Raw genomic sequence first — 12,281 nt, 5'->3', positions numbered from 1 at the left:
ATAAGTAAATGATTATCAAGAATAATAATTTCTAGTGTATAATGGTTATTATATCATTTGTTTCATTAATTAAGTAATTTAATTTTCATCATAAAAGTATTCACATTTATATATTAATTATTACTATAAAATAGTTTTAAATTGATTATTAGTGTACTATTTTACTTTTGTATTAATATATAATCTAATTTGATGTTTTATATCTATTGCCAGTCTGTAATAGTGTATTTTATATCATTTTTGTAAGTATCAGCAATCATTTCAAAGTTCAAAATGATTCAAATTATTTCAAGCAAATTGAAGTTAGCGTTTTGTGATACTAAGTAGACACGTCAAGATTTGAGGTTATAAAAGTCTGATGAAATCACCTGATATTATTCTGTTATTTGAAAACAATGTCTTGGGTCGTCGAAAACTCCTTAGCTTGGTATCATAAGTTATTCATAAACATACTAAAATGTGGACCTATACCAAGACATATAGCTTTCATAATGGATGGCAATCGAAGGTATGCAAGCAAGCAGAATGTGAACAAAGCTGTTGGTCACACAAGAGGTTTTGATAAATTAGCAGAAACCCTGCTATGGTGTCGCGAAATGGGTGTAAGAGAAGTCACAGTGTATGCCTTCAGCATTGAAAATTTTAAAAGAAGCGAAGAGGAGGTGGAGACACTCATGCAACTGGCCAAAGAAAAATATGCAAAGATACTTGAGGAAAAGGATAAGTTGCATGAGAATGGTGTATGCATCAGAGTTATAGGCAAGTATAACAAAAAAATCTCCATTTAATTCATTTGTAACATTCATGTTCTTTAGGTAATTTAAATCTAATTCCAAAGGATTTAAGGAAGTCCATTGCTCAAGCTGTGTTAATGACTAAAAATAACAACAAATCATTCCTGAATGTGGCATTTGCATATACATCAAGAGACGAAATAACAAATTCCATGCAGACTATAGCAACTAGTGATTTAGATGCAGAAGAAATAGACTCAGATTTAATTTCAAGTTGCATGTACAGTAGCGAGAGTGAGAGGCCAGACATCCTGATCAGGTCATCAGGAGAAGTTAGGTTCAGTGACTTTTTATTGTGGCAAATTTGGAACACCAATGTTATTTTCACTGATGTCCTGTGGCCAGACTTCAGTGTTTGGCATTTCTTTGCCTGCATTTTCCAGTACCAAAGATGCTACAAGAACATGCAACTTGTTGGGGAAAGCTTAGAGAAGGAACCGAAAGGGGGTAAAACAATGGCAGGGCTGGAAGAAAGAAGACTGAAACAATTGGAAATTTACGCCAGTTGAGACACACTCAATGTTTACCATAATTTATTCATGATTACCTTCATTTAAACTTATGTATAAATAATTCCTCTATCTCTAATTATGTTACATAGACAATATTAATTTATTACAATTTATGATTTCAATCTGGACTTGAAATTTATAAAAGTAAGCGGAAAAAAATGTTGTTAAATAAACACTGTTGTTGCATAATGTTTCGTGTATTTTTACTGTTGATATTAGTATCCTCTGCAAATTTGCATACTCGCTTTTATTAGTTTTTGTTGTTCACGTCTCTCACATAAGTATATTGTTAGTAACTTGATAATAGAAAATAAGAATTTATTTTAGTCAAATCCTCGTATCTCATACAATAAGTATCTTATGTAATATTAAAATAATATCAGTATCTCTGATTAATAAATTCAATAAAATATTTATAAAAAAGATATTTATAAAAAAAAAATATAATTAGCATTCACTTTAAACTAAAAGTTAACCATTACATTTCCTACATATTACAACTTAATTGCAGGTTGTTTAGAATTTTTCCTTTGCAGAATTTTCAATTCTTTCCAAAATGTCATCATTGTGTTTTTTTTACAAATTCCTTACTGACTAGAAAATTGAAATTTTCTATACTGAATATATATATATATTGTCTAGCGTCGAACATCGATTATATTGAGAATTTCTAGGATTCTTTCAAACACGACTTGATGTCCGAACTGTGTCTTTCTTCATGCGTGCCGCATATCTATAATAACACATCTGCAAATAATTTGATCTATTGTTTTATCAACCAACAACAGCTTCTGTTTCCATAGAGCTATGTGCTTAGGAATGCGTCCAATTTTGAAGATCGGCACCAATGGTAGATCTTTATTAACCATTATTACAAAACTAAGTGGACTACGAACTTAGTCTCGTTTATATAGTAAAAATCAATTCAAGTTTTTATTATTCTTGGGATCTCAATGTCAACGTTTTTTCTTTCATTTAATAATTTATTCGTAATTGCTATACAGATTGAACAAATTATTATTTTTATCATATTTTTTAAAAACCTTGTATTTCCTCGAAAATCTATAAAAGTAATTTACAATATGAAATAGTTAATCGATTATTGCCTTTGATGAATGTTTAATGTTTTTCCAAATATCATCGTTGCATTTCTTTCGAAATTCCATACTGGCTTTAGTCGATTGATGATGATTAGACTTTTCAACTAGATGCTGACATCTTTGATATTGGATTAGACAATATAAACATTTCAAGAAACTGAACTCTGGCCATGTGCAATCCATGAAAATAATTTGAGCATCCGCAATTTGCAGTAAAAGGAAATCACTCAAACGGACAACACCCGACGTCCTTAATAACAAATCCACTTTCGGCAAATCACCCAAATACGTACAATCATTCAGTAAACTTTCATCAACGTCTGATTCAGTTATTACTTCCGATTTCAAACCCTTACAAATCGTGCTAATCGAGTGAGTGATTTCATCTCTCGACGTGTAAGCAAATGCGAAATTTAGAAAATACTTTGTTTCCATTTTAGTTTCCATTTGTATCTTGCACATTGTACTGTACAAATTTTTTGGTACCATGGATGGATTTCCTATAAGAATAAAGAAATATTATTAAAAATATTAAACATTTCGTAAATTCACTACCGAAGAATTTAACGCAAATTCCTAGATTCCTAAATTCATCGATATTCATCAGGAATTCATCAAATTTCTCTTCGGCTAGCTCCATTAAAATCTTAACTTCATCTGGTGATCGCTTAAAATTTTCTATGCTGAAAATGTATATTGTACAGTATCGAACAGCTGTGTAACGGGTAAAGTTAAAAATTTCGGTTATTCTATCGAAACCTGCACGATGACCAAACTGTGTTTCTTTGTTCATGCGTGTCGCATATCTACAAAAAAAAAAAGGCAGAAATGCAAATGATCTCATCCAGTATTTAATAATTATATTTCTTGTACCTTCTGTTTCCATCGAGAATTATAGCTAAGTGATTAGGAATGCGTCCATTATTTAAAACTTTTATACAGAACTTCTGCAGCCACGATGGTTCTGTAATGATCATTATTGCGCAACTAAATAGTCTGCATCTCTTGTCTCGTTTTTATACTAAAAACCAAGTCACTTAGTAGTATTATTTATAACGCAATATAAACATGTACATTGTACATTAAACCCATTTAGTTTTTTTTTAATATGAAGACATTTATTTATATAAGATGAATAATAATTCGTAGAACATTATTGTGGAATTGTTCTAATTGCTTGTCATTCAGTTCACGTTATGCAATTAATTTTATTAATAACTTTCCAGAAGGTAAGTGAGTGCATTTTAATAGCTGAATATGTGCATTGCATTGTTATTTTGCATTACTCTTGAGTATTTAATTAAATCAAATTATTTGAATTAACATATGGAAGTTTATTGTAACACATGTTATGAATTTTTCTTGAAATTATTTCTGTTTGTTCTTTTTCTTCAACTCTGAACAAGAGTGGAAGTGTAACTTAGCTCGCACAATGGAGTGTATTTAGCCAGTCAATGTCATATTAAATACACATATATATATATAATTCAAAAAACATATAGGAGCTGTTATAAGGTACAAGTATCAACAAGTACAATAGACAAACTATCAAATAAACCAATAAGAATAGACAAATATATAAAAATTCAACAAATAAATAAATTACATCATACAGTCAAACAACATTAACTTAGACTTTTAAGTCAGAAAGTTGTGTCTGATTCGGCGGTATTAAAGTCGTAGTTATTGCTCCTAGATTGGAGCAGATCTATTGAAGAAATTATAGAGTCGAACTCTGAAGCGCAGTGCGGGGGTCGAATACAGATGGTACCTCCAAGGATTCCCGAAGGATACCGATAATTTTCTAGATCGTGTTCGTTTTGATGTTATCCTCGGACCTAGTCATACAATGTTATATAGCAGAACAGTGTATGATTTTATAACTAAATGATTATTTTTATAAATAAATACATACAATTAGGCCCAATAAACATTAGTAGCTGGCAGAAAGACCTTTGTTTCAATCTTTTGTTTTATTATTACTAACATTATTGTGAATGATAATGTATATTTTTTACTGTTGCAACAAATATTATTATAATTACTTTACATTTAATTACAAAATGAAGAATATATCAAATAATTGAAATACTGCAACGTCCATTAGAAAAAATACAATTATTATAGGAAATAGTTAATCGATAATTTCGTTTGCTGAATGTTTAATGTTTTTCCAAATATCATCTTTGCATTTCTTTCGAAATTCCATACTGGCTTTAGTCGATTGATGTTGTTTAGACTTTTCAACTAGATGCTGACATCTTTGATACTTAATTAGACAATATACACATTTCAAGACATTGAACTCTGGCCATGTGCAATCCATGAAAATAATTTGAGCATCTGCAATTTGCAGTAAAAGGAAATCACTCAAACGGACAACACCCGACGTCCTTAATAACAAATCCACTTTCGGCAAATCACCCAAATACGTACAATCATTCAGTAAACTTTCATCAATGTCTGATTCAGTTATTACTTTCGATTTCAAACCCTTACAAATCGTGCTAATCGAGTGAGTGATTTCATCTCTCGACGTGTAAGCAAATGCGAAATTTAGGAAATACTTTGTTTCCATTCTAGTCTCCACTTGTATTTTGCACATTTTACTGTACAATTTTTTTGGTACCATGGATGGATTTCCTATAAGAATAAACAAATATTATTAAAAATATAAAACATTTCGTAAATTCACTACCGAAGAATTTAACGCAAATTCCTAGATTCCTAAATTCATGGATATTCTTCAGGAATTCATCAAATTTCTCTTCGGCTAGCTCCATTAAAATCTTAACTTCATCTGGTGATCGCTTAAAATTTTCTATGCTGAAGATGTATATTGTACAGTATCGAATAGCTAGGTGACGGGTAAAGTTAAAAATTTCGGTTATTTTTTCAAAACCTACACGATGACCAAACTGTGTTTCTTTGTTCATGCGTGCCGCATATCTACAAATATAAATGCAGAAATGCAAATGATCATCCAGTATTTAATAATTATATTTCTTTTACCTTCTGTTTCCATCGAGAATTATAGCTAAGTGATTAGGAATGCGACCATTATTTAAAACATTCATGTAAAACTTCTGTAGCCACGATGGTTCTGTAAAGATCATTATTGCGCAACTAAATGGTCTACATCTCACTTCCTTATATACTTAAACTTATTAATATTCTTGTATCGTAATGTTTCTTAATAATTTCTTTGTACATTAAACCAATTTTCTTCAATAGAAAAACATTTAATTACATAAAAAGATAAACAATTCTTAGAACGTCTTAGCTTCTAAATACTTGTCATTTAATTCACGCTATACAATTAATATTAATAACTGAATAAGTGCATTCAAAATAATCATTTTCTTATTAATTATGTCTTTCGTACATTTTTATTGTTATTTTGCATTAATTGAAGTTTTTAATTACATTAAATTATTTTAAGTGTTTTTTAAATTATACATGTATGTGAAGAAAATGGTCTAGAGTTTATAAATTTGAATTAACGACGTTACAGTTGTTAAAGTAATTTAGTTGTTGCACGAAGACTTCATTAACATATTTTTTTTCTTAATCTAACTGCATTCTAATCTACTTTGTGATCTTACAAAAATTCTGAAGAAAAGAAGAATTTCATATATATATGAATAACATTATTTTGCAAATAACCATGACTTATTTTGTAATTAAATGTATCTACAAAATGTGCATATTAATTACTAAATACATTTTATCATCAATTGTATTTTATTACATAGTTATATCGGTTACAATGTGCAATGTACATAATAATGTTCTTATATAACAATATAACAAAACGTGTTTTTCTTTATTTTAAACTATGAATAATTCTATGAAAAAATTCAGTTTTACATTTCTCTTGAAATTCCATACAAGCTTTAGACCATTGTTTTTTATTAGATTCTTCAACTAAGTGCTCACTTCTTTGAAACTTGATTATACAATATAAACATTTGAAGAAAGTGAACTCTGGCCATGTACAATCTATGAACATAATGCGAGCATTCGAGATTTGCAGCAGAAGGAAATCGCTGAAATGTGTCACACCTGAAGTCCGTATCAGCAAATCAACTTTCGGCAAGTCACCTAAATAAGTACAAGCATTCAGAAGAGATTCATCAACGTCTAATTCAGTTAAATCTTTGGTTTTCAAGCCATTGGCAATCGTGTTAATAGAATATGCGATTTCATCTCTAGAAGTGTATGCAAATGCGATGTTGAGGTAATAATCTGTTCCCATTCTAGTCTCCAAGTACAACTTGCTCATCATGCTATACAATTTCTTCGGAACCAAAGAATGATTCCCTAAAAAAAATATTTATTGTTATTGAAAATGATCATGATTTTTAATAATGCACCGAAGAATCTGAAACAAGCACCCATCTTCTTTAACTTATTGATGTTTTCTAGAAAATAGATAATTTTCTCTTCGATTAGATCAAAGAGACTCTGAACTTCATCCTTGGATCGTTTAAAATTTTCGATGCTGAATATGTAAATTGTGCAGTATCGAACGCCGAGGTATCGTGTTATTTTAATAACTTCGAACAATCTATCGAAGCCGATGGTATTTCCAAATAAAGATCCTTCATTAAACCGTGCAGCAAACCTGTTTTAACAGAAATGTAATCAATATTACTAATTAATTAAGCAATTCTTAACCTCCTGTTTCCATCTAGAATTAGAGCCATATGATTCGGAATGCGTCCTATCTTAATAACATCCAAGCACAACTTCTGCATCAAAGGTATAATTTTAAGATCCATTGTTATGCAAGGGGATATGTAGATTGGATAAGTGGATTTGGTCCTTAAGTCTCGGTTTAATTAATTATTATATTTGATAAAATTTATAGATATTTGCTTAAATCACTTAAGCTAATATTCCTTTAGTAAATCTGAAATTTTCAGAATAAAGAAATTACAATAAAAAAGGAACAATGTCTGGAAACATCTATTATAGAATAAACAAGTTATAATTCTTTAACAATTATCGTAAAATTATCAAACGAAAGGACAGACGCCAATTTGATATAAAAATATACAATATATAAAAGTTTCTATCTCGACTTACTTCTAATTTATTTAAGTTTATAATTGTGGAAACATGTACGTTGTATGTGCAGATAAACAAATATGGAAGCTCACGATACAAATATACAAAGTACACCCGAGCGCATATTGATAGACCGTAAATGAAAGGAGTGGGATGTAAACAAATCTTGAAGTTAAGAAAATAAAATATTGAAATCAGTACTATTCAGTTCCAGAAGTATCTTTGGTAACAATTAAATAAGTCATGTAATGATATAGTTCATAATATCAGTCGTTTTCTGATGTTTCTCTTGGTATATTGTTACTTAATGTTTGTAAATCTGATAATATAGTCACCAAAAACTACATATGTTGTCTACATATCCCCTTCGATTAATTGCTTGAGATACTTTCTCGAATTCGATAATATATGAATATTACAAAATGTGCATCAGATGTTTACATATTTCTGTCCTCGTCCCTGAAAATTATTTGAAATTTTACTTACATTAAAGAATTTACTTATTCACTAACTAAACGTTACAAAATATATTTTGTTAAAGAAAAAAATTATTCAATTCATATTTAAGTATTTTGTATTCAAATCTATATACATAAAAGATTTCTCAGAGTTGGAAATCTCTTTTGTTTGCCTGTTGCTAATCTATATACATATAAAATAATATTTTAGATTTAACCATTCTGGATCAATTCTCAAAAGTTTTATTTGGTAAAATTTTAAACATATCATTTTTATCTAAAATATATATATTTTTTTTTTCAAAATTTTTATGTTTCATAAGCATAGTTTACAATGGATATAAACATTTGATCTTTATGCTCTTCAACAAATTGCCATTTCACATTTGCAATTTCGATTGCTTCTTCGCAATCGCTTCTGAACAACTGACATTCCTCTGATACTTCAGCATGCAATATAAAATCTGCCAGAAACCAAACTCCGGCCAGGTACAACCCAAGAACATAATTTGCGCGTCGTACGTTTGCCATAACAAATAATCGCTCAGTCTCACCTCACCGGATGTACGAATTAACAAATCCACTTTAGGATTTTCAAGATAACAGCAAGAAGTTAAAAGATTTTCATCAATATCCTCATCTTGAATTAAATTTCTTCGATACCCAATCGATATGGAATTAATAGAATGTGTGATTTCCTCGCGAGATGTGTAACAGAATGCGATGTTCAGGTAACTTGTTGCAGCATCTTTGGTCTTCAAGTATAATTTACAGAAGATTCGTCGGAGATTTTTTGGTATCAACTTGGCATTTCCTGAAAAGTGAGTTTAATTATAAATGTATCAGTTATTTATTAAGAATGACCTATGAAACGGATGCAAGCGCCAATTCGATTCAGCTCAACGACGTTGTCCAAAAACAGTTGTAATACTTCCTCAGTCACGCAGAATATATTTTCAATTTCAACTGGAGACCTTTTGAAATTCTCTATGCTGAACATGTATACCGTCATATGTTTAACACCTAATGAATTGAACATATGAAAAATATGCGGTATATTGTGGAATCCAATTTTATGTCCATATTTTGTATCCTTCTGTAATTTCTTCGCGTATCTAGGAATTGAATATATTTGATTATTATGTATTCCAATGAATATCCATACCTTCTATTTCCATCCATAATCAAGGCCACGTGATTTGGAAGCGGACCCATTCCGATAACATTCAAACAAAAGCTCTGTAAACTTGTTATATGTTGAAACATGTTCGTCGTCTGTAGGATTATTGAGAATTTGTTCTTATATATGATTCAATAAAGACTTTGTACTTTGTCCACAAATTAGTTTCATATTAAACAGCCATAAGATTCATTTATACGAACTAGTATTATTAGTTAATGTATGCTATCCACTTATGCTATTATATAAGACATAGTCTAATTTAATTTTATAATTGTGTTTAACAATAAGACTTTTTGAATTATCAGTGATAAAGAACCATGAACAATTATAAAATGGATATTAAAAAACATCTGCTAAAAATAATTTGAAGTAAATTGCTGGCTCTATTCTACAATTTGATAAAACATTGATATTACATATTTAGTGATACCCTTTGTCATTTGAAGCAACGATAAAAATGCACTTTAGATAGAAATGAGATAGACAGAGAAAAATACTCTCATTAAAGTTGTGAATTTATAGGGAGAAATTTATTAATGTTAACATAAAATAAGTAATAAATAATAAAATAGTACTATTTCTATAAATAGGATTGTTACAGTTTATTAAAGTTCTCAGCAGTACAGTGATAGATAAGTTTATCTTTTAGATTTGCAATGATTGTACTCGTTTGAAGTACTTTAAAACAGAGACGATGTATTCACATACAACGCACCTTAACTAATCATTTGATATTGAGTCGCTTAGCATCCAACAACAGAAGAGATAACTAAATGGGCTTCTAATTAAGAATATTAACTATAACGTGTAAATCACCAATTAATATTGTTAACTTTATTTCACCATTAGAATCATCGTTACCTTCTCTCATCATTATTGCAAGCAGAAATCGAATTGTTTATATGAAAAAATAAATCCCATTTATTTATTTACAAATATCAATTGTAAAAAAATAATATCAAAGAAAAAAATATTAAATTAATAAGAATTTGTTTATTCAATAAGGGGACAAAATCAAAATGATTTCCTTAAAAAAAAAATAATGAGGGTGGGTAGGCAAACAACAACAAAATCTGTTTAAATAAAATAAAAATTAAGGACAAAACACAAGTACGCATATATTTTGTTTCGTAAATATTGTTGTTCCTAAATATATTTATATATATATTTAAATGTATATGCATACGTAGTGTCGCAGTTGTAAAATGGGTTTGTATTTATTTATAATGTTATATTATGTTTTTTTTTGTAAGCTGTAGTTTAATAGTTGGGTCCAAAAGATGTTATTATTATCATCGAGCCCTCGCACACCCATCCAGTGACAAGGGTACCCCCACCAGACATTATTTGTCCAAGGCAGTGTTTGTCTTGACTGCAATTACTACCTGAAAAGAGCGAAGAACAAAGAGACGTTTAATATTTATATGAAAGCGCGTAAGTTAAAGAGTTATCACTTACCTCTTCACCACAGGACTTGAGTACGGTGCACAAAATGTCTTTGCCGGCATTGTAATCAGTGCGCAATTGGGCACCAACATCGCCGTCTGGGATTTTAAGATCCTCACGCAAATCACCGTTGTCAGCCATCAAACCAAGGTAACCGTCATCTGAGATATCAGTTAATTGATAATCCTCACGCTTTACATGTGGGACATCCATGTTGTGGGTGGATGGGCAGATATCTTCATATTTCTTGCCTATACAATATAAACAAACATTTAAGCATTGCTTGACAGTATAATTAATTGGGATTTAGTATTTACCAGAGAAGATGTCGATACCGACTAAATGGACCTTGGCGTGACCGTGCTTGCCAGTTTTGGAGGTGGACATTTCCACAATCTTGCATGGCCTAGCTTTGAGCATGACGAATCCGTTTTTACGCAGAGCGGAACATTGCATGGGGAAGGTGGCAGAAGCGCCAGAGTCTCCAGTCTCGAAGTGGGTATCCTCCATATCAGCCATTTTATTTGTTTTATTTACTTTTCGTCAAAATAAAACCAAAAAAAAACTTGTAGCAATGTTTTTGCTCAAAGTCTTGCAAGCTGAAATCAAATAAAAATATTTTTAATCAATAAAGTAGAACTTGTTTAAAAGCAAACAGATACATCACACATGCAATATGCTAAAGTAGATTTGTCACTGGAGGAAAGGTCATGAATGTAACATTAAAACAAAGGAACCAAAATAAAAATTAATAAAACCAATTAACAGCTGCAACAATTTCAAGTATGATTGCTAATACAATATTTATCAGTTGATCACAGATAACCAAGTGCATTACAGTGTCATAAATTTTGCATAGGTTAAAAAAAAAACAAGTGATGTCTGTGACCCTAGGTTATGGGTGTTGACCTTATGTTAGGTTACATTTTGGTTTGAATCGTTCGCGATTTTAGGTTTTTGTTAGATAATTTGCTGTTTTCGGTGCAGCATCGAAAAATTTGCTAAACATTTGTCCACGCGGCAACATGTCCATTGAACCGTTAACCCACACATCGGCGAGAGAAAAAAGAAGAACGAAAATAACCTGACTTTGTAAGATAACAATGTGAATATGAGATAAACAAATGCCGATTTCCATCAATTCTCAAGTTTCTGCCATGGGAATTCGGATGATGTAGAAGAAATCACTATCGAAGCACAAAATGCTTCATGTTGCCTCCTATGAACATGTATATATATATATGTTAGGCACGCATCGAAGCAAAGGGTGTTCTCGCGAAAATACGAAATGACAAAACTTCTCCAACTACTTACACAATTAACACGTCGCTAAACACGTCTTTAAGTAAATATTGCAAAAAATGTACTGCGTTAATTACAACGAAAATGCTTTAGGTTTGTACTCACATGTGATCAAGATGGAAACCTTGTCCCAAAAGACTTTCTATGTGCATGCGCGATATAATATTAATATACACGGGAAACACTGTTTTGACAGACGCACAACCACTTGAACGCATGCGTACACTCTACAAAGCGGGAATTACAAAACGTTGTAAATTGTGTTTAAACAAATTCTACTTAATAGCAATCAAAAACGGCACTCTTTATATTATATTTAGTAAATAAACGATTTTCAAATGTTAACATTATACATAAATTGCGATTTTAATACATTTATCTGTCAAAATAAAAGCGCGGAACATTTGAATTTA

At 30.5% G+C, this 12,281-nt stretch overlaps 4 protein-coding genes across 4 annotated transcripts; 1 reads left to right on the top strand and 3 right to left on the bottom strand.

Annotated features, from left to right (window-relative positions):
• The first annotated feature begins 314 nt into the window (after positions 1–314).
• On the top strand, positions 315–1,609 carry LOC108558110 (dehydrodolichyl diphosphate synthase complex subunit DHDDS-like). The gene is made up of 2 exons (XM_017914918.1): positions 315–759; positions 816–1,609. The coding sequence occupies exons 1-2, from the start codon at positions 396–398 to the stop codon at positions 1,301–1,303; spliced, it is 852 nt and encodes a 283-aa protein (XP_017770407.1). The 5' UTR covers positions 315–395; the 3' UTR covers positions 1,304–1,609.
• Positions 1,610–2,355: 746 nt separating this feature from the next.
• Positions 2,356–7,190, bottom strand: LOC108558096 (dehydrodolichyl diphosphate synthase complex subunit DHDDS-like). Its single transcript, XM_017914904.1, has 6 exons — positions 7,087–7,190; positions 6,804–7,033; positions 6,472–6,729; positions 5,419–5,509; positions 2,962–3,212; positions 2,356–2,906 (listed from the first exon to the last, which is right to left on the bottom strand). Exons 1-6 carry the CDS (start codon positions 7,188–7,190, stop codon positions 2,398–2,400), a joined length of 1,443 nt encoding a protein of 480 aa, XP_017770393.1. The 3' UTR covers positions 2,356–2,397.
• A 1,046-nt stretch (positions 7,191–8,236) lies between these two features.
• LOC108558116 (dehydrodolichyl diphosphate synthase complex subunit DHDDS-like) lies at positions 8,237–9,338 on the bottom strand. Its single transcript, XM_017914924.1, has 3 exons — positions 9,103–9,338; positions 8,802–9,052; positions 8,237–8,751 (listed from the first exon to the last, which is right to left on the bottom strand). The coding sequence occupies exons 1-3, from the start codon at positions 9,201–9,203 to the stop codon at positions 8,318–8,320; spliced, it is 786 nt and encodes a 261-aa protein (XP_017770413.1). The 5' UTR covers positions 9,204–9,338; the 3' UTR covers positions 8,237–8,317.
• Positions 9,339–10,334: 996 nt separating this feature from the next.
• On the bottom strand, positions 10,335–12,062 carry LOC108558104 (eukaryotic translation initiation factor 5A). The gene is made up of 4 exons (XM_017914911.1): positions 11,974–12,062; positions 10,884–11,165; positions 10,579–10,817; positions 10,335–10,505 (listed from the first exon to the last, which is right to left on the bottom strand). The coding sequence occupies exons 2-4, from the start codon at positions 11,083–11,085 to the stop codon at positions 10,464–10,466; spliced, it is 483 nt and encodes a 160-aa protein (XP_017770400.1). The 5' UTR covers positions 11,086–11,165; positions 11,974–12,062; the 3' UTR covers positions 10,335–10,463.
• Between the last annotated feature and the right edge of the window lie 219 nt (positions 12,063–12,281).

The sequence above is a fragment of the Nicrophorus vespilloides genome, unplaced genomic scaffold (genome assembly GCF_001412225.1).
Source record: "Nicrophorus vespilloides isolate i.1.1-1 unplaced genomic scaffold, Nicve_v1.0, whole genome shotgun sequence".
Classification (NCBI taxonomy): Eukaryota; Metazoa; Arthropoda; class Insecta; order Coleoptera; family Silphidae; genus Nicrophorus; species Nicrophorus vespilloides.
The sequence above is the reverse complement of the archived record's forward strand: the minus strand, read 5'-3'. Positions and strand labels throughout refer to the sequence as shown.